General features: G+C 39.9%; 2 protein-coding genes across 4 annotated transcripts; both read left to right on the forward strand.

Annotated features, from left to right (window-relative positions):
• The first annotated feature begins 306 nt into the window (after window positions 1–306).
• Window positions 307–15,607, forward strand: LOC105389150 (neuronal acetylcholine receptor subunit alpha-7). Of its 2 annotated transcripts, none has more exons than XM_048633297.1 (11): window positions 307–783; window positions 8,865–9,004; window positions 10,816–10,860; window positions 11,211–11,320; window positions 11,893–12,073; window positions 12,193–12,268; window positions 12,354–12,548; window positions 12,619–12,815; window positions 12,886–13,130; window positions 13,495–13,597; window positions 13,683–15,607. In XM_048633297.1, the coding sequence occupies exons 1-11, from the start codon at window positions 687–689 to the stop codon at window positions 13,833–13,835; spliced, it is 1,542 nt and encodes a 513-aa protein (XP_048489254.1). In that variant the 5' UTR covers window positions 307–686; the 3' UTR covers window positions 13,836–15,607. The 2 variants fall into 2 exon arrangements, with proteins under 2 accessions (XP_048489254.1, XP_037968829.2); XM_038112901.2 differs by having other exon boundaries at window positions 12,886–13,097.
• Window positions 15,608–18,452: 2,845 nt separating this feature from the next.
• LOC105389148 (acetylcholine receptor subunit beta-like 1) lies at window positions 18,453–21,945 on the forward strand. Of its 2 annotated transcripts, none has more exons than XM_048633295.1 (9): window positions 18,453–18,572; window positions 19,700–19,836; window positions 19,972–20,126; window positions 20,220–20,310; window positions 20,404–20,751; window positions 20,836–21,029; window positions 21,155–21,313; window positions 21,383–21,650; window positions 21,747–21,945. In XM_048633295.1, the coding sequence occupies exons 1-9, from the start codon at window positions 18,512–18,514 to the stop codon at window positions 21,909–21,911; spliced, it is 1,578 nt and encodes a 525-aa protein (XP_048489252.1). In that variant the 5' UTR covers window positions 18,453–18,511; the 3' UTR covers window positions 21,912–21,945. The 2 variants fall into 2 exon arrangements, with proteins under 2 accessions (XP_048489252.1, XP_048489253.1); XM_048633296.1 differs by lacking the exon at window positions 18,453–18,572 and adding an exon at window positions 18,622–18,990.
• The last annotated feature ends 776 nt before the right edge of the window (window positions 21,946–22,721 follow it).

The raw sequence follows: 22,721 nt of genomic DNA on the forward strand, positions 1-22,721 counted from the left end.
CGAATCTGCAGATTAAACGGGTCCTCAAAGCAAAGCCGGGCCGGACAGTGGCGTAGGCGGACTAAATAAATAAATTAAAAGCGAATTCAAAAAGGGTAGATTTTTCATGCCCAAAATAATTTACATAATTACATAGAGCTTTTAGCAGAGAGGAGTGTATGGACAGATTTGAGTGTGAGTGTGAAGACAAGGTCGCAGTGTGCGTGTCGAGGCAGCGCGAGGGGCTTGAATGGGCGTCGTCAGCGGCGCGGGCGGGCGGGCGGCGCGGGGGCGGGCGGCTGCGGCGCGGCTGCGCGGGGCGGCCGCCGGGCCCAGCGGCAGTCCGCACACCGGCGGCTCCGCTGCGCCACGCCCGGCCGCACTCCGCTCAACAACAATGCGCACTACACACACAGCAGCACGACGACCCTGTTAGCGCGTGGCGACCGGCGATGCTCGAGGATCGGGCGGCACGTGAAGCCGTCGGCGAGCGGTCGTGAAAAAGTTTAATTTATGAAAACCATAAAAGAATTAAGGTTTAAACTGATCGTTTTTAATTTAACTGTATAGTCGGTGCGGGTGCGTGTATCGGAGCGGGTGCGTAGCGGTGGCGTGGCGGTGGTGCGGCGCGCACGGAGCGGGCGCGATGGCGCGGCGCGGCGAGGGCGCGACCAGCGGCGCGGGCCGGCGCGCTGCGCGCCGCTGACATGGGCGGGCGGGCGCGCCGCTCGCTGTTGGCGGCGCCCGCGGCCCTGCTGCCGCTGCTGCCGCTGCTGCTCTGCCTCGGCATCTTCGCTCCGAGGGGTGAGCGCCCTCCCCCTCCCCATCCGCAACCCAGCTTCACATCCATCCATGCACAAAGTTTCCTTAGTTTGGGAACGTGTAAACACATATTAGAAATCACCAGCTAGATTATAGTTACCTCATAATACCGCATTTCTAAATAGATAGTACATCTCATCTCTCATATGGGTAGACAAGACAGAGGCACTTATTATGTTGTTCATGGCATATAGATAAAATGTACGAAGTCGTCTTCGCATTATCCTAATCAAAAATAAAGTTTAGTATTTTATTTTTAAACATGGACACACACATTTGCCTTAATTAATACAAAAGCAACATTATTTTGTCGCTCAGCAGTACAAAAAGTTTACTCTTGCTACAAAGAAACAGGTTACACGTATGAATAAAACCAACAAGTCTTCATCCCATTGTTCCCGTGTGGCTTTCATTAACGCACTCCGCGGATCCCTGCACTGGTCCTTTGTCTGCATTTCTAGCATTTTCTTTTATCTATGCACCACGTAGACTACTATATAGGTGTACTATAAACCCTACAAAACCTAGAACCGATTCCTGTACTATAGTTTCACTAAATAGATTCCTACATAACCTAGAACGCACAATAACTTAATCAAAATCTTCATGAAGTGGTATAATGTTCTTTTTTTCCATACCCTTACGAGTACTTACGACTCTCTGAACCTCCTACAGGTTGACCGGCAGAAAATCTTTTAGCATAAAGTCCACTCGATTGTACATTATTACTATTGTAAAGTTTACATTAACGTATAAATAAATACACCCATACAACTATTGAAAACTTAGTAAGATTTTTCTCTTAACTTGGTCCAGAAACAACGTTACAGATTATTACAAAGTCGATGAGCCTCCCTTTTGTGGATAAGAATCATCGAATATCATAATCTTAATTATAAACCCTCGTTTACATTGATCAAGTAACTTTTCCAACACACTTTTTAAACTCAGCTACTAAAAGATTTTCATTTCTGCTAAATATCTGAGTACAAAATCTACTCGATCGATGTGAACAAAGCATGAGGACGGGGTGCTGAAGGATGGCCCGTTACGCTATCGGATGTTGAAAGCTCTCAATCAATATGGTGGTTAAAGGAACAACGGCTTTTGTTGGAAATCTCTTATCTAACGGCTGTGTCGACCGGCCCTTTGATGTTTGGTGCGTGACTAAGCGTTCGCTAAAGTCACCTGAAGTGACTGAAGTATTCATGTGTAACAATGGGGTGCTTTATCGATGGCTGGCACAATACACGTGTCTCCGACTCGTATCGCGATTCACAACAGAAGAACTCTGAGGTGTGAGATGCAATGTAGATAAATGTACCTAATGTTCTATGTAATATAGTGTATCAAATATGTTATCAAGCAAAGGGGTGCCCTCTCTTGAATAGTTATGTTCTATATGGTATAGGGAATCAGATACCTTATCACTAATCAAGCAAATGGGTGCCCTCTCTTGAATATGAAAGGTTGATTGAAGCTCTGTAGTAGTGTACTTACTAGCGGTGCAGGCGGAGCTGCGTTGCTGCAAGGTAGCACTGCGGGGCTACCACCACTGAACATTGGCGTCGCACGCTTATCAAATCTGATGTAACTTGTATGGATCTGACCACGGCCACGATCTGAAAGATGTTTGATCGGTGAGCGACGCTTTTAATTGCTAATGTGTCGGTGGTGGTACGGTAGCTGGTTAAGTCAGTCCCAATATACCTGAGAGATAGTTTATGAAACTGAATAAGATCTTAGGCGGGATCCAAAAGATAACGATATTTTATATCGTTAAAGATATAAAAAGCTTACCTACAAACTATTCGGCACCTAAACGGGCATATTGCAATGGGTATCCTCTGAAATTTATGTTCATATATAAATATCTGAATACATTGTGTTACCTTCGTGTACCGTACTTTTACCAACTACTTGCTACCCATGTAAAGCTGAGAATAATAATCATAGTTACGATGTTATTTATCTTCATTTGTTTTGTCGTAACGATTTTTGACAAATGAAATAAAATTTTATGGTAGATATAGAGCTATCTACTTCGGCTATCTAATATCAGGATGAGATAATAAAATACTCTACTTGTGGACAACAGGCTTTATTGAAAATAATGTCAACATTCTATGAATTTGTACGAGTATCAGAAAATAATAAGTCCACTGAGGGAGGAACTTTCCTTTCTTACAATATGATTATTGCCTAAGTCATCAAATTTTGTTTTACCACATTTAGATATGACCTACTTTTTTATAACAATGGTAAATTTTCCGCAACCAAAAACTTCGCAAAATAAACTGAAACTCTCTTTAAAATTGATAAAATCCGCCCATTTTTTCTTGGGATTAGTTGGATTAAACACACAAAACGAGCCTTGCCCGCCCTTTTATTAGACGTCTGTGGCAGCCAGGGGGTCATTCTACATTGGTAAAAAATTTACGAGAGCTTTCATGTAATCGAAGTTTTAAAGATTTACAGTCGTGGGTAGCGCAAAAGTGCTCTGTAACATAGCTTTTCGTAAGAAAGAGTGACCCCCCAGTGGTGGGCAAGTTCCTTCCGTATTACAGTTTACAATAGGCAGTCCACAGATTCAACAAGGACTCCAACTTTTGCCATTTGTAAAGTTTCCAACTTCTCTTCGGTAGTACGTTGCAGAATTGATGAAAGTTTTTCTTCTTTATTTCATCGTTCACAAGGTTCACGCTCATTATGAGTCAAGATTAGCTGGACGGGAATCAAATTACTTATATAAAGTACTTATATCACATGTAAATACAACCTAACAATAATTTAAAATTTTGCATGTGATGTTTGTGATCGACCTTTATTTCTAATATAAAAATGTACCAACTATCAGATGGCCGTGCATTTGCAGCATATACATATATTTTAATATGAATATTTGTTCCCCGACATCGTTGCCTGCAGTCTTACTGTATCTATAAACAAACTGATTCAGTTGATATTATTAAGAATTGGTAATTATATTGTAATTGTAATGCAAATGACCTCCTAATTGACTTGCATATTATGTGACTGTAGGAAGCGTCGTATTGCAAGCTCTTTGTCTCGAGTGGATTTGGTCTAAATTTACCTTTCACTTATTTGAGAAAACGCTTATTGAGGAAACAGAACGTCCGCATTAATTAGCCTACTGACTGTGAACTAGGTACACGCTAGGCTCTCCATCTTTTAATGTAAGTACCTTTTAATGTAGGCCGTATACAGTTAATTGAAAATAGGTACAGTATTGTAATCACTATATTGAACACGAATTTAGAAGTAAAAGAGGAGAGATACTCATACTTAAATTTCAGATTTTAAATTTGAAAAAAAATAAAATTACACAGTGTGCACCCTTGTTACTATGCTGTTTATGAAGGAAAATTTGTAATTGGCCTTACTTATAACAATGTAATAGATTATAAGTTTTTTTGTTTATGCTGTACATTTTCTCAATAAATAAATAAATACACTAAAAACAATGCAAAATAGGCCGCCTTATGCTTAAAAGTTAGAACTCAAGAGTTCAAGAGTTCAAGAGTGAATGATTTGTCAGAGCCGAGATATCCTACCTTTAACTATTTTATTATTATTATATATTAACTATTTTTATAAAGTATATACCTATTACTAAGTATATTATTAATATTACTTACAAAGTTTATATTTTTGTACAATATATGGATAAGCCTTTCTCCAAGTATGTTGCAGTTCTACGATTTCCTCCCACAGTTTTGCATAACACCTTCCTTCTTATGAGTACTAACTATGACACCTTTTGTAGATTACCTTTGCATATCATAATTTAGATACCTATATAATTTTCTCTTCAATTAACTTAACTAATATTAACTAATTTTATCTGAGCGCAGCCTTTGGCAAAAACACACTAATGTCACTCAATTACTTATGTAGCATATAATATAAAATTAGATTAAGTAGTAAGTGTGCAGGTACCCGACCGTGATAATGTTTATTATTTTACATTACCTGTGAATCCTATCATTGACCTTACTGTGTGCATATATTAAAAATTATGTTATTTAAGTTACGCTGTTGGATTCGTAAATAAATAAAATTAAAAAAAAATAAAAATAAAAAGTGAAAGACAGGCCATCATTGTAGTGGTGTCGCTGAGGTGAGGTCCTATGGTAAGGTCCCTTTTTTTGAAGATGCCTGGTAGCTAATAATACCTATAATAAATTGGAAAACTGATTAACTCTGACCGCGAAATCACACACATACTTAACCGTGAAACAAATTATACTTTATAACCTATCCCACAGATATAATCATCATCATAAGTTAGTACAACTTTCCCTAGCTCAATGAGATACCTACTTACAACATGCGAATATTTACTAGGTACCAACTTACATATTGATTCAGTTTTTAAATAATGCGTAAATTTACAAAAAAAATACGATGACAACGTTCCCTTCAGCATGCAGCAGTCAGGATGCTTTAGATATATGGTACACAAAATAGGTTTATTATGATACTTAAGATCAGTGGCGGATTAAGAGCATCGGAGGCCCTAAGCACAAAGCCTGTGTAGGCCCCTAATTTAGAACTATTTGTTCCTTGAGAAAGAGTAACAAAGCAGTTCAATAGCTAAAACGTCCTATAACTTTTCTATAAAAAGGATGTAAAACATTTTAAAAAAATTGCTTGCAATTTTTTACTTTACACTACATACCTAATTCCGAATGACTTTTTTACGAATATGAAAATAACGATTTTTATAATTAGGAATTTCAAAGTTCCGAATAATTCACAATCCCGAATTTCAAGTTTCCGAATAATAAAAATCACGAATAGTTGATAAAACGAAATTTCAAACAACAGATTTATTAAAATGACGAAAGTCAAATTTCCGAATATTATAATTTCGATGTTTCAAATGTACGATTTTGTATTATATCAAATTGCTAAAATTACGAATCTCGAAGTTTTAATATTCCGAAAATATAAATCCCCGAATGTAATTTAGTTGACAAGAAATAAGTAGTTATCTATTATACTTATACATGTATTTTTAAGCTATATGATTTGAAACGCTCCGCTTCGTTTTTCAATATCTATGTGCACCTAACACGCTCCTCCTCGCTTTGCTCGTTGTCGCACCTGTCTTTAGGTTTAGGTTCCAGGGTTTTTAACTTTTTAAAGGTATGCTTTGATTTGTTATGAAACTTAACAACAAATAGTTTTCTATTTAACAATATTTTTTTAAGTCGTATGTAAAACGCTCTGCTTTGTTTTTAGATATCTATGTGCACCTAACACGCTCCTCCTTGCTTTGCTCGTCGTCGCACCTATCTTTAGGTTTAGGTCCCAAGGTTTTTAAGGTAAAGATACAGTAAAAATCCGAGCAATTGTGTTGCTTTCTTGTGTTACTTAACAACAACTATTACAAATACTACAAATAGTTTTCTATTTAACTATTGTTTTGCTCTATATTTGAAACTCTGCTTTGTTTTTCGATATCGATGTGCACCTAACACGCTCTTCCTCGCTTTGCTCGTCATCTTACCTGTGTTTTGGTTCTAAGGTTTAAAAAACGTTTAATGTTTTTTTTGACAAAATTACGAATTATCATATTTCCGATCGGTATTTTATTTTTTGTAAGTAATCGTATTTTTTTACGTTCGTATATTTAACAATCGTAATAACAAATCTTCGTGATTATAATATTCGAAATTATAAGTTTCGTGATTTTTATAATTCAGTATTTAAAAAAATCGGTATTGCAATATTTCGTAAATTACATATTCGGTGTTATCAAATTCGAAAAAGAGTTTTTCGGAATATTTGGGTGTTCCCGGCCTACGACACTCGCAATAAGTATCACCACAGTTACAACTGCGCAGGTATGCCGAGCTATCACACGGCACAGTTAAGTACGCGCAACTCGCAAGCCTAATTTTTGTCAAAATCGGCGGCGTGGAAACTGGAAATGTTTCCCAATGAGGAACAATTTCTTCTACTGGTATAGTTTCTATGTTTGCAAACAACTAGAATTTTTCTCTAGAAAAAAGTCTAGTTGCCTTCTATTCAAAAAAATCAAACCGTACACGATCGAAGAGGACAAAAAAATTGCTGTTTAACATGTTAATGATTTTTTAAATTTTTTAAAAAATCATTAACATGTTAAACTACTCAAGGATTTAAGAGAAGACTCTAATGAATGGCCAAATTATTAAAATTTCAAACATGTCCAAAAAATGCGCAAGCGGCGCTTCGGGGTTGGCGCGGTATACAGTTTTACCACCCATTCGCACAGTATTCCATGTACAGTACAAGCCGGCCTGCGCAGGCAAAACTGTGGTGATACTTACGCGTGTGGTAGGCCCTTTAATCAGAGCAAACTCATTACATCGGACATATTGTGGATGAATAAAATGTTGGTATAAAATGAAACAGCAGCAGAGGATGGGGGCCCCTGGAGACCCGGGGCCCCAAGCACGTGCTTGTCGTGCTTATAGGTTAATCCGCCACTGCTTAAGATAATCACAAGAGTCCGTAGGTATTTCTGGTTTATTGATATGTAGGTATAATTAGTATAGTATGTATATTCTGTGGATACGCTAACGTGGTTAACGTTATTACAGTGCCACAAACTTATCTGTTCCGGTGAGAGCTCACGTAAATGTGTAATATTTCTTCATTCTTTAAGATGTTAAGTTTTCCCGTAATGGTAATTTACCCTTGCGGTTTTAAAAAACCCATCTAATCTATATCAATATATAATTTATTAGTAAATAATGAGATATGGATCAATTTAGTTAACTGTCACTGGAACAGATAAGTTTGTCGCACTATACAACGATATTGTAAGGTTTGTTTATACCATGTATTGTTCGCTAATATCATGTAATGTTGGTTAAGACATGGTATAATTTTATCAGTTATATTTCCTTTGCATTGCATTGTACGGTAGTCTATGTTGAATATTGAACAACCTTTTTCAATATTTAATTCATTTTCCATACGTCTATTAACATATCGTCCATAATATTGTGCACGGTCAGCTGTACTTCGTTGTGGATAAAACTAGAAGACTGAATTTTCAATAACCATGCAGGCATTGTAAAGACACGGTATATTTAAAATTTCATTCAATTTGAACCAGTTTAAGAATTATAACGGGTCAAAGTTTCTTAATTTTGTCACTGACTCACTCACTCACTCACTCACTCACCGATCATAAAAATTCTAAGACACTTCTAGCAGACCTAGAAGCTTCAAATTTAGAATATAAGTAGTGTTTGGTGTAAGAATCAAGGGAAAACTAAAATATTTGGGGGCACGGTAGTGCCCACACCAACTCGAGTAAAATTTTTCAATTTTGGTCCAGTTTTCTAGATAGGTACATAACAGCTTAAGTAATTACATAATCACATATCTGGGGGCACGGCAGTGGCCCCACCAAATAAATATAGACGCACGGTAGTGCCCCTGCCAAATCGAGCACTAAATAATTTAATTAACACGTGTTTCCATGCGATGGCCGAGTCAATATATTTATATAAAACATTAAAGATTTTTAAGATTGAGATGCGTGCGTGGATAAGACTTGGTATTAAGTACATGGATCTCACAACTTTTTACCGTAGAACAACTGAGTTACGAGACTTGGTTTTTTTGACAAGTATTGTTTTTGATGGGATTTAATTGACACGTGTTTCCATGCGATGGCCGAGTCAATATATTTATATAAAACATTAAATATTTTTAAGATTGAGATGCGTGCGTGGATAAGACTTGGTATTACATGGATCTCACAACTTTTTACCGTAGAACAACTGAGTTACGAGACTTGGTTTTTTTGACAAGTATTGTTTTTGATGGGATACACTTTTGTACCTTATCAGACTCACAAAGCATGTTGTGGTATTTTTTTAAAATCTTTTTCTTTCTACTCACATGTAATGTATGTTAACGAACTGTACTGTATATTAACGAACTGTACTGTATATTAACGAAGTGAACTGAATATTAACGAACTGTACTGTACATTAACGAACTGAACTGTACATTAACGAACTGTACCGCCCCAGGCGCGAGCGGTGGGATGCACGAGAAGCGGCTGCTGCACCACTTGCTGGACCACTACAACGTGCTCGAGCGGCCCGTCGTCAACGAGAGCGACCCGCTGCAGCTGTCCTTCGGCCTCACGCTCATGCAGATCATTGACGTGGTGAGTAGAATAAAGATATTTATTTATAATGCCTAGTTTAAGCTCACTTAATAATTAACATTACTTCCTTAAAACTAACATCCTACTAAATTAAACTGAATAGAATAAAATATTATTTTATACATGGCGTAGAGCTTTGGGAGGTTTACAATGCTAAATTTGCCACGGAAACAACTTATTAGGGCAACGATGATTCTTTTTAATTTCGTTTAGTTTATTTTTATTTAATTAAATAGAGCATTTAGAAATTAAAATCTTTCATCTTTTCCTCGTTTCAAAGGATTCAAAGGTATCGTTTTGGAAATCTCAGCGTAACGCTGTCGCGTTGGTAGTGATATCGAATTCACAGTGACAGTGATGTCAATCGGATCGGAATCGGAACTGAAACTTTTTTATGATTTGCACTACTTACAGCTAGAAAGAGTTATCTGAATATCGAACTAAATAGATTTATTTAAAGTAAAAGATAGAAGAATTAAAAATTCAGTTTAATTTGACGCAACTGAAAGAGGGTAGATTTTCAAAATTTCCCATGCCATTCTCTCAGGCATTTCAACTTTATAATACTTTTAAAAACGAGGAAGGCAGACCCCACCACCATATGGGACACATAGCCTGAAAGAGAGAGAGTGAATACTACCACAATAAATGAACCTACCATGTTTCAAAACATGAAATTACAGTTAATCTGGCACTAAACATAAGCTATATTTATACCTAAGGCAGTGTAAATTATGACTGTAACCTCAGAAAATATCATTATGAACCACTGCCGCAAATATTAACAGAATTCTCACGCTCTGCCGCTGGTTACGAGGCATACTTACCATTAGCCCCCTATTGCCTAATTTCTTTAGTCAACCATACGATTTGGTTTGATTGATGGAATAAGTACAATACATAAAGTACATACTTACAGTACTCTATGTTCTGAGCAAAGAAGTAATAAACTTGAGGATTCACTTGCCTCCTATACTCATCTTTCAAGATATAATATTTGATAGGATGCATTTTACTGTCATATCGTTTCTTATTTTAGGTGAAATACCGAAATTTTTATTCACCAAAGAACTCTCAAACTTTTTTTTTTTTTTTTTATTTATTTATCAAATTATTTTACAAAGTTATTGATTAATTATAACATTGCATCACAAAAATCACAGAGATTTGTCCGTGATGAATCATTCTACGTAATTAGGTAGGTACTTAATAACTAATTATGCTTATTTACATTTTATACAATACACAAACTTATTCAATATTACATGTTAATTAAATAAGTAAAATAGCGGGTAGTTTAATAATAAACCATCAGCCAAACATACAAGACAGTTGGTGCATATTCGAACAGTGTAAGTTAAAGTAATGATATATAGTATGATTTTATTTTGTGTTTGATATTTTTCGGTGTAAGTAGATTTCTAATGTTTTGGTCCATTTTATTAATAAGTACCTAAACTCGTATCGTAGCTGTTTGGCCAAGTTGTTCGTAAAAAATTAATTTATTTATTTCTAACAATATGTAAAAGCGTATTTATTGACTAGGTACCTTTCTTCTTGGTGTACATATTTTATATCGAGAATATAGATTTATAGACGTACATATAAGGTACTTGCTAAAGTGTTTTGTTAAAAGCTTGTAGGTACATTTAAATTTTTATGGGTTTTTAATAAACATACAAGGTCAACAACACTCTCCATACCGTGCCACATATTTTACATGCACAAACAAAAACCACTTGGAATTATCTTCCTAATTTGCATAAGACAAGAAAAGGTAAGAAACCTAATAAATTATATTTTTTCCACAGGACGAGAAGAACCAGCTTTTAATTACGAACATCTGGCTAAAATTGGTGAGTATTGATTCTGTACCATCGTTAATTGCCTTCATTCAAACTTAAGCGTTACAAGTAATTTAGAGTTTCGGTCAGGTATAAAGCCAATTAATAACTAATACCTTCAATAGAATGTTACCCAATTAGGAAGACAAATTATCGTTCCCGGGGGCATTATGCCTGAAAGGCCATTACTCAATGTCGTGTTGTTTGCATTTATGAATTAAAAATATCCTTTTAGCCACACCTTTGTTCTACTGATCATTTATCAATTTACTAATGGCTATTCAATATGTTTAATGCATGTGACAGGCAATATAGAAGCCCATTTGTCCAATATGAGTAAGCTGTTAAATTTATCACAACAGGAGTGGAATGATATGAACTTGAGATGGAATACTTCGGACTTCGGCGGGGTCAAAGATTTGCGGGTGCCACCACACAGATTATGGAAGCCAGACGTCCTTATGTACAACAGGTACTTCTCCGCATATTCCAATATAATCATTACAAATCTCGCACTTAGCAACATGAAAATCAATATGTATATTTTACAGTGTTTCAGAAAGCAATTTATTAACAAATTGTTAATGATCCGGCAATTTCGATAATTCCGTCATGCATGCCATATCGTGGACAGTTGGATAAATCATGCGATTGTTTGGTTCACTGATCTTACACGTATCACGCGAAATGAGATCATTGACTCTGAGTATCAATCAAATTATTTCAGAACACAATGCTCTATATGAGGATACAAATAATTAGTTAATAATGAATGGTATGATCATCAACGTAGATCAATGTCACTATATCTCGATTTACGTAAAACACAGCGATGTCATTAGTGGGACGTGCATAAAGCGAGTTTATCTACGTCGATGGCGACAGCACGCTTGAGCAGCCTGTAAGCGCCTGTCCAGATGAAGCGTTTTACGCGCGTTCCTCTGGACGGGACGTATGTAACTCTAGTATCTCGAGAACGCGCGAGTGGACTCGAGCGTAAAACGCCTCATCTGGCCGGGCTCTAATAGTTTCTTTGGATGACAGTGCGGATGAGGGCTTCGACAGCACGTACCCCACCAACGTGGTGGTGCGCAACAACGGCTCATGCCTCTACGTGCCGCCCGGCATCTTCAAGAGCACCTGCAAGATCGACATCACCTGGTTCCCCTTCGACGACCAGCGCTGCGAGATGAAGTTCGGCAGCTGGACTTATGATGGCTACCAAGTAAACTGAACCTTATTCTTTTGTAGTTATTTCATAATCACCGTGTGAAATATTGCTTCTAATGTGTGTATACGTTCTGAAGATGTGGTATGATAATGTATTATGTTTGTCTTGTGCAGTTGGATCTTCAACTGCAGGATGAAGGGGGTGGAGATATCAGCAGTTTCGTCACAAACGGAGAGTGGGAGCTCATAGGTTTGTTCCATGCAATTCGTTATTTAAATGAAGTGTATTTCTTTTCATTTTTACGTTACAAAGTATGTTTATGATGTTGCTATAGGCGTGCCAGGGAAGAGAAATGAGATCTACTACAACTGCTGCCCGGAGCCGTACATCGACATCACGTTTGCGGTGGTGATCCGACGGAAGACTCTGTACTACTTCTTCAACCTGATCGTGCCGTGTGTGCTCATTGCTTCCATGGCGCTGCTCGGGTTCACGCTACCGCCGGATTCCGGCGAGAAGCTCTCATTAGGTAACCTAGAGAACCATACTAATTAGATGACTTGCATTATTGGTATTTCACTGACAGGATGTTTCCCCAGGTGTAACGATCCTGCTGTCTCTGACGGTGTTTCTGAACATGGTGGCGGAGACGATGCCGGCCACGTCGGACGCGGTGCCGCTGCTGGGCACGTACTTCAACTGCATCATGTTCATGGTGGCCTCGTCCGTCGTCTCCACCATCCTCATCCTCAACTACCACCACCGGCACGCCGACACGCACGAGATGAGCGACTGGGTAACTACAGCTCTTGTTGGAGATGTTTGAGTGAATGGTACGGGGGTTTAACTGTGTTGTTTGTGCGTAGATCCGCTGCGTGTTCCTGTACTGGCTGCCGTGGTTCCTGCGCATGTCGCGGCCGGGCCCGGCGGCGGCCCCGCCCCCCGCGCGCGCGCCGCCCCCGCCGGACCTGGAGCTGCGCGAGCGCTCGTCCAAGTCGCTGCTGGCAAACGTGCTGGACATCGACGACGACTTCCGGCACGCGCAGGCGCAGCAGCCGCCCTGCTGCCGCTACTACAGGTCCCTCGACGATCTACACGAACACTACTCACCGTAAATAGAACGGATACATACTACACCCCGCCTTGGTCGATCCGCAGTACACCTGAACCATATTGCTTTAATACACAAGATTAATGATATAATTAACCACCATCAATACTAAAAATTGGGTTTAGAGACTCTCATATAAATTGCTTGAATGATTTCTATAACTCTTCTAATGAATGTTCGAATCTTTTTAGCTCAAAGACCAAAGGTTTTGTCATTTCACTGATCAGATAAGTAGTATTCATGAAAATGATGAATCATCTTAGACTCATAGCGAGCATAACTCCTGTAGCGCCCTCCGATCCTCGGTCCAACCACGTAGTTAGAGCCCGGGGCTGGCGGCGCCTACAGAGCGGTGTTGTTGCAGGAGCGGCGAGGAGAACGGCGCGGGGCTCGCGGCGCACAGCTGCTTCGGTGTCGACTACGAACTCTCTCTTATACTTAAGGAGATTCGAGTCATCACAGATCAGGTAAATATAATACTACACTTGAACTCCACTCCGACAGCAAACAGAGATGGAGAGGGTTGAAACTGAACGTCCACTTTGTCCTCAGATGCGCAAAGACGATGAGGATGCGGACATCTCGCGCGACTGGAAGTTCGCCGCCATGGTCGTGGACAGACTGTGCCTTATTATCTTTACCCTGTTCACAATCGTCGCCACACTAGCTGTGCTGCTGTCCGCGCCACACATCATGGTGTCGTAGCGGCCCGCCCGCCTGCGGCTGCGCATTCATAACGTTCTGTGATACCGCAAATACTTGTTAAGTTGTGATGAGCGATACGGCGCGGAGCCGCCGCCGCGACGCCGAAGTTGCCGTCGCCCGCCGCGGCGCCGCGCCGCCGTCTGTAGCCGTAAGTTACAATCGACTGCCATCCCGAGCGGCCTCGCGCCCGCCGCGCGCCGCGCCACTGCCTCACATCTCTCCTCTCCTCTGTTCCTCCGGACGCGGGCGCCCGGCCCGACCCGGCGCCGCGCGGGCAGCCCCCGGCGGCCACGAGGGCCGGCCGGATCGCCGACCGACGCCCGACAGTCTTATAACGGCCAAACTCGAACAAACATTTTTGCACAAAAACGTCTTCCTTCGTACAGTTGAACGACCTGGTTCGCATATAAAAATTAAACTTTGTTAGTACTTTCTTGATTCTTGAAGTCTATTGTACAGTTTAGAATTTGGGCGGTTAAGCAGTGGCCCTTTGTTTTCTTCTTGTTCGATTCCGTGAATCGTGGTTATGGTCCCTAACTTTATTTTCAGATGTATTATGTCTGTAGCTAGTATAGAACTTTACAAACAATGTTAATTCAATTGGTACAGGTTGTGATAAGCCTCGTTGTGAACGGGTCGATATTGTTATAAATGGTAAAATCCAAGGCTATAGCATAATAAACATTCGTTAACAAAATGTAGTTAAACAGAACATTATTTTAATAAAATAATATCTGGGTCTCTCAAGTTAAACGTTCACTGAGGGCTTCTAATGTTTTACATCGCTCTTGTCCAATCATTCCTGCCCCAAGGCACTAATGGCTGAACTGAATTTGATGGACCTCCGAGACAAGGGCAGCGGTATACAGGATGTAAGACGTTAGTTCTCCTGCAGGGACGGCGTTACAATAAGACCTTAACTGCATTGAACACTTATTACTGAATAATTTAACAAATACGAGTTATATGACATTTATACAATTAATACAATAAGTACCTACTAATTATCCTTTACAACGGTTCATTAATGCTACTACATATATAATGTTAGCTTTTGCGCGAAATTTAATAATTTATTGATCTTTATTGTTAACCAATCGTCATTATAAGATTAATTCATTACTACGACCATAAAACGAATTTGTTATTACGTGGAGGCATCGTCATTCATGTGTTCTAACGAGAGAATCTCATCGTTTGTAAATAGTTCAACGATATCATAATAATGAGACGTAAGGGCGATGTGAGTCCTCACAGAGCGTGGACTGAGGCCGAGCCGGGCAGACACCTGAGCCAAGCGAAGGACAGACTTCATTCATACTTGATTTAGTTTCATGACATCCATTATCAGCCTTCATCATTACTGAAAACTTGTGTTGTAAAGTTGGTAACGAAACATTGTGAGCTGTCAGCGGGGGAACGTCACGTAGAGAGTGGTGCGGGGTGCTGCGGGGGCCCGCCCTGCGCGCCCCCGCGCCGCCCCGCCCGCCCATGTCGCCCCGCTGCCAGCCGCGGCCGCCCTCGCTCGAGGAAGTTGCAGTGACCGCGGTTCGCCACGTTTTGTGTACGCGTTCATAAGTTTCGTTCTCGTCGACCACCGCTCGCGGCTGCGAGCCGGACGGGGCAGGTCCCCGGGTGCGGCGCCCGGGCCCCCGGCGCAGCCCCACCCCGGGACCTGCCGCCGTCCCGGGACTGAACATCCCATGATTTATTTCATAAGATTAAACCTCTGTATATGCACTTTGTTTATTAAATATAAACGAATGAAATTATGATTGGGTTTAATTTGCGGGCGTATCGATTTCATCATCTGTGGTTTCGCGGGGAGGGCATGAGCGACAACCCTGACCTATATAATATCCCGCGTCCCGTGTGCTGCCGAAGACAATCGATGGGATCCCGCGGGAGCAGCGCACATGCGCAGACCCTCCGCTAACACAAACACCGCCGGCTGCCAACAATCGGAATGGAACTCTAACAAACTTGGCTCCTGTATAGACTTTCTATAGAAGTAAGTTACTACTTTATACTGTAGGTAGGAGTTCTATGTAGGCTGCGGAACTTCCGGACAAAAGCCTATGTCATTGTGCAAATTCTGAAATACAGCCGCGACGTAACAAAGACACATCCGATCATATTATTCGTAAATGTTAATTTCGGGTTGCATAACCGATTAGGGGATTTTGTAGTTTACATTACAAGGTTGTCCTGTTATTTTGTTACGTTGGAGTTGTGGTCACTATAGCACCGGATTAGATTCAACGTAGGTACATAAATGCAACAGTGAGAGATAAAGAAAAGATAAAACACAATTATTATTCCACTAAAATTCTGAATTACGGAAATGCGGAAAATGTGATTTACCTACGCAGTTTAGAATGGTCGGTTCACAAGGAGGCCTTTGCCCAGCAGTGGGACACTATACAGGCTGCATAAATAGAAAAAAAGACCAAATCGTAGCTTAGGACAACGATTTTTACGTTTTGATATCGCTAAATCTAAAATATATGAATTCAGAATCGCTACCAATGATAGAACAAAAAAAATATAGGATAGGTCGCAGTTAAAATCCCCAAAACCAAATTAATCTTGCAGGTTTTGGTCACCTCAACCAATTTTTGAAATATAGCTTTTGTGACACATACACACACATCCCGCATTTTTTTGGTTTCAGGGATGAATTTCATAAATATTTAAGCAAATATTCATGAAATATGAACTTACCTAAATATATTTAGTTTACCTAGGTATTAAAATTGCATGTAAAAAAACCTTTTCTTTAAAATAAATAAATTAACTGTTATCATTATTATTTAGTCTAAAGTTGCAAATGGTTAGTCTAATATTTCTCATCGATCTTATTAGGTAAGTTAGTACTTTTCAACCAAACAAACAACGGACATTGAGTGAGGGCACATAACATAGATGGAAAGTATCCGGTTGTGATTGGATACAAAAAGGTCGCTCATGGACACCCCCACACTAAACCCTGTGGTTTGCTACTTCAAGAACTCCAATCTAGTTAGTTAATACGTAAGTACTGGAGAGACATAATATTATAGTAGGTAATACATAGGATGATTTTTTAGTTAATATAGCAATTAACTAGCTAGATTTTAATGCGTTTTTGTCATTCGAAATCCCATAGATATTTGATGACTTCAAAAGAAACCAACTTTACTTACCAGACATAAGCGAACGTCAAAAATGCATTAATTAGATGAACATAGCGTACCTAGTATAGATTAACATATTACTAGGTATACTCACATCACAGTACAGTCAACACATAATTCGTAATTGGTATATCTACATAATACAAGAATACAGCTACAACAAAGATGTAGAGGAATACCCTGCTGCAGGTTCAATGCCCCCAATCCAGGCTGATAATTTATCCTAGCGCTTCGCCCCGGGTATTTAACAGTAAAGAACATTTGAAAGTCAGATAGTGGATAAGCACCAAGCTTAAGTAGGTAAGTATTATGAGCCAGTAACGTTGCTAAAAGGATAGGAAGTTAGACTTTCATTTAGTGGTATAAAAGATCGCCTCCGGTAAACTGATACCGTAAGATGTGTTCTTAGGCTTAATAATATACTGGGAAAATATTTAGGCCATGTTTATAAAGCAGGTGAAATATTATCAAAAACTAAGTTTCCGGGACAACCTCAGAGCCGGGACATAATCAGAGTCAGACGCTGGACAACCAATGCACAGCCCGTAATAAAACACTTCAGGACATGAGCCTCCTCCAAGACTGAAGTATTGCCGAAATCTCCATGCTTTGCAGGCGGGATGAAGATATTATACAACACAAGTGTTTCAAAATATACATAAGACCTGAGTACAAATATCTTTATTTTATCCCAATATCTGCATACGGATTGGCCATCTCTAACTGTCTAGTGAGAGTCGCTAACCACCCAATCCAGTCGTCTACTCAAAGTTATACATATAATCCGCATAACATAATATACCATGGCAATTTAACCATAGTTCGTAGTAATCTAAAATTATAGAGTATCACCTGGCGCTGTTACATAGAGGATACTCTTTATTTGTTATTAATAAGTTACAGCGTAATTAAAAGCTCGCCTCTATGCTGCCTACTTGCTTTAGCATAACGATAACAATCGCGATATGTGGGTAATTGGGGTTAGAGTAGGTAGTATCTAAATTCCTAAAAAAGGTTGATGGAAAATACATATATATAACTGTTGTCACAATATATACGTCGGTTACATTATCTAATTAATTTTATTGTTCGTTTATTCAAATTTATAATCCAATTCATTTTAAGGAGATTTAAATCTTCTATAAACAATAGCAGGGAAATTCCATATTAATGATCCCAATCCCACGCATTATGTAAAATTTTGTGCGAGACTTTTAATAATTATTCAGATTCATATTCGAAATAAATAACTAATAAAAGCTACCAATAGTTATAAAAACTGAAAGAAACGGACTGTATTACAGACTTATTGCAGACGTCAAGAACTTGATGTGACGAGCAACACTCATCTCTCATAGACGATAATGGTCGCAGACGTGTTCAAACGAAACTAAAGGAGGCATTTACTGGTGATGTAGAAGCGTTGAGGCGGGCGGGCGGCGCTGGGCGGGCGGCGCGAGGTCGGGCGCGGCCGGGCGGCGCGCGGCAGTCAGCGCCGACATGGCGGCCGCGTCGCGAGGCTGCCTGCTCGCAGCCGCTCTGCTCGCCACACTCTACTCAGGTACCCACCAACCATACTTTACAATAACATTACACCCAAACTTCCTCAAACACGCTTAATCATACGTAACTTAATTTCGTAACCAAAACTGCCGTTAAAACGGATAAATATGCGACATGACAACACATGAATACAACATCTTCAGTGCATCTTAAATTGCGAAAATAATCAATGAAACTTAACGCGAATATCTTGCTCGCTAATCACCATAGACCGCGAACCGAGCTGTTAATGATATGCTATCACAATTGCGATGATAAATATGATAATAGGCCGCTAGCTCGATTGTTTAATTAATGCTCTATAAATTAGTGACAATCATAGATAGGTCTGTGATTTAAAGTGATGTTTATGTTGATTGGGGTCGCGATGTCGCTCTGGCGCGTGTAGCTATACAACACAGCTACCTACATCTGTAGTGAGTTCGTCTCATGAATCTCTCTTTATTGATTTGCCGGCGCGCTGCAGCATCCTCGCCTCCCGGAATGCGATCACTAAATTTGCGCTATAAAATCACTATTATGTACTTATAGTTATAAAACTGTTACGATAGAAATAAGTGCCTATGTAGGTAGCTATTTAGGACACCTGGGAAGCTAGCTATTTAACTTAAATTAGTCATTATTATTATTAAAGTAGTGATGTTAACGTAAAGGTGGCAGATGCAAATGCAGCAAAGTTATGCCTACCAGAAATACCGTAGCATTTAATTTACTTTGCATTTAAGTCAATGTATGTTTCACGTACGATAAACACACCAAATCACGTTTCGTTATCTCACCTTTGCGCGTATTTCGGCTTTTACAGCATCCGCGTTCCAACGCCTCGCTCGCTTGAAATTTAACATGAACCGTTACGTATGTCCCTACGTACCTACCTATAGGAAGATAACATACTTTTTGTGCTGAAATATGTAACGACTATATACAGGCATTTACATAACGGGCTTCCGATAATCTTTTTCTCGAATTAGGTTAGTTAAGTTCGGAGTTATTCAGGCCTTCCCTTCTTATCAAAGCCAATTAGCTAACTATTGGAGCGAGCCGTGACGAGCGGTGAAGACATCCGCGCTGCATCACGACATTCTTACTCGATTGCAGCTATTTAGTGAGGGGTCTGACTTCCAGGATGGTGTTCGGAGGACGAGGAGCGGCTGGTGCGAGACCTGTTCCGAGGCTACAACAAGCTCATCAGACCCGTCCAGAACATGACACAGAAGGTCGACGTCCGCTTCGGACTCGCCTTCGTCCAGCTCATTAATGTTGTAAGTTTCATGCACAGAAATTAAAGAGGATTCTAAGGATCCAATCACATTTCTGCAAACTTATTAAACTAACTACTTACGTTTCTCGAGATTTCCCTAAGGACTCTGACAAAACATAACAACTTACTTTCTCAGAACGAAAAGAACCAAATCATGAAATCCAACGTATGGCTTCGGCTGGTCTGGATGGACTACCAGCTCATGTGGGACGAGGCTGACTACGGCGGCATCGGCGTCCTTCGACTACCGCCCGACAAGGTGTGGAAGCCTGACATCGTACTTTTCAACAAGTAAGTTAAATCGAACTCTAATTCACTCTAAATTTATCTTGGTTATAATATTTAGTGATTATTGAATTATATGTTGACCATTTTCTGTTTCAGCGCCGACGGAAACTATGAAGTGCGGTACAAATCCAACGTTCTGATTTATCCCAATGGAGAAGTGCTGTGGGTTCCGCCAGCTATTTATCAGGTATGATATGACTATTTACTACCAAAATACTTAGTATATTTTTATGCAAATCAATGGTGTGTAGGTATCTAACAGTGAATTTAATATTTTCAGAGTTCTTGCACCATTGACGTCACATACTTCCCATTCGATCAGCAAACCTGCATCATGAAATTCGGATCTTGGACCTTCAACGGCGACCAAGTATCTCTGGCCCTTTACAATAACAAGAACTTTGTGGACCTGTCAGACTACTGGAAGTCGGGAACCTGGGACATCATCGAAGTACCGGCGTATCTCAACATTTATGAAGGAAACCATCCTACAGAGACAGACATCACATTTTACATAATCATTCGAAGGAAGACACTGTTCTACACTGTCAACTTGATCCTGCCTACAGTTCTTATTTCGTTCCTCTGCGTTTTGGTGTTCTATCTGCCTGCTGAAGCTGGAGAAAAGGTAAAGACAAGATCCGATATTGCAGTAAGTTTAGCAGATGTTATATACCAACTTATACTAACTACCTGGATGGTTTCTTGACAGGTGACCCTCGGCATCAGTATCCTGCTGTCACTGGTTGTGTTTCTGCTGCTGGTGTCGAAGATTCTGCCGCCCACGTCGCTGGTGCTGCCGCTCATAGCCAAGTACCTGCTGTTCACCTTCATCATGAACACCGTCAGTATCCTCGTCACCGTTATCATCATCAACTGGAACTTCAGAGGCCCTCGGACGCACAGGTATTTAATGATACCTAACCTAATTTAGCCGAACTGACTTTTTTGTTCATTAATTCCTTAAGTCTAGTTTCCTAGACCTAAGTGGGTAGTTTATAACTGTACTCACGGACGTGTTCGTTGCCCAGGATGCCGCTGTGGATCCGCAGCGTGTTCCTGCACTACCTGCCCGCGGCCCTGCTGATGCGGCGGCCTCGCAAGACGCGCCTGCGCTGGATGATGGAGATGCCGGGCATGGGCGCGCCGCCGCACACCGCCGCCACGCACGACCTGCCAAAACACATCAGGTAATTACAGATATTGACTGCTAACTTCGAAATTAAATTCTCGAATGAGCTCGAATCTTTACCTTGCAGTGCGATTGGCGCTCAAAGCAAAATGGAGGCGATGGAGCTGTCGGATCTCCATCACCCGAATTGCAAGATCAACCGGGCTGGTGCGGGCGGCGGGGGCGAGGTGGGAGCATTGGGCGGGCTGGGCGCGCTGGGCGGGCTGGGGCTGGGCGGAGAGCGCCGCGAGTCCGAGAGCTCGGACTCCTTGTTGCTGTCCCCCGAGGCGGCCAAGGCTACTGAAGCCGTCGAGTTTATCGCTGAACATTTGCGCAACGAAGATTTATACATTCAGGTACGGACAATAGGTATCGAAGTACCTAGTTATAATCGAATGCTTCCTACTCGATCTTCTTGACCCCATTTTTAACGTTATTCTATATATTTTCAGACTCGCGAGGACTGGAAATACGTGGCCATGGTAATAGACAGACTGCAATTATATATCTTCTTTATAGTCACCACTGCTGGGACGGTCGGGATCCTGATGGATGCTCCTCATATATTCGAGTATGTAGACCAGGATCGTATCATTGAAATATATCGCGGAAAGTAAGATTAATATGCAGGCAACTAATTTTAACAATATTGATCAATCAAATCCCCACACAAAAAAATCATATTGGCTTCCATTTCTTCCATTAATTTTTTAGCAAATTTCCTCAATCTTAAAACCACATACTTTATATGTTTTGCATCGATAGTATTTTATCAATAATTTTAAGTTTTATACGTACATAACTATTATACCTTCTTCCTATACTATACCTGAGCTATGCATCAAGTTATATTAGTTGTTATATTAATAAAGCACATAACATAGAATAAAATACAAACGTTGGGCGATAAAATTACAATTATTAAAGTATTGTGTAATTACAATTATTAAAGTATTGTGTACTGTACTTATAGAAAATAAAATGGCTGTGTTCGAGGTTTAGTACGTAAAGCACAATAGATAATAATTAATTGATGTAAGACCTAAGTTTGTATTTAGTAGTAACACTTTGACATAGGGTACCTACCTATATTTATGGCTTATTTAGATAAATTGATTTTAATGTATCTTCCTCTTATTAGTAATGTATCATGTATACTGTAAAATAAGATAAACCCTTGAGCCAAATTCTTCCAACTGATTATTTCTATGAAGTGATTTATGTATATTGTGGAGTCATTTTATAACCCAAAGATGGGAAAGAGCATTTTGATGAATGATCATACGTTCACTTATAATAAAATCACTTTGTAAGTGAATTAAATCTCAATTAAATTTAAGTAGAATATAAATCGATGTACTTAGGTACGCCCACAAAATAATATTGCCTAAGTTTATAATAATTATTAGAAGCGCAAAGAATTTGGT

Source organism: Plutella xylostella, chromosome 5, assembly GCF_932276165.1.
Source record: "Plutella xylostella chromosome 5, ilPluXylo3.1, whole genome shotgun sequence".
In the NCBI taxonomy this organism is placed as follows: Eukaryota; Metazoa; Arthropoda; class Insecta; order Lepidoptera; family Plutellidae; genus Plutella; species Plutella xylostella.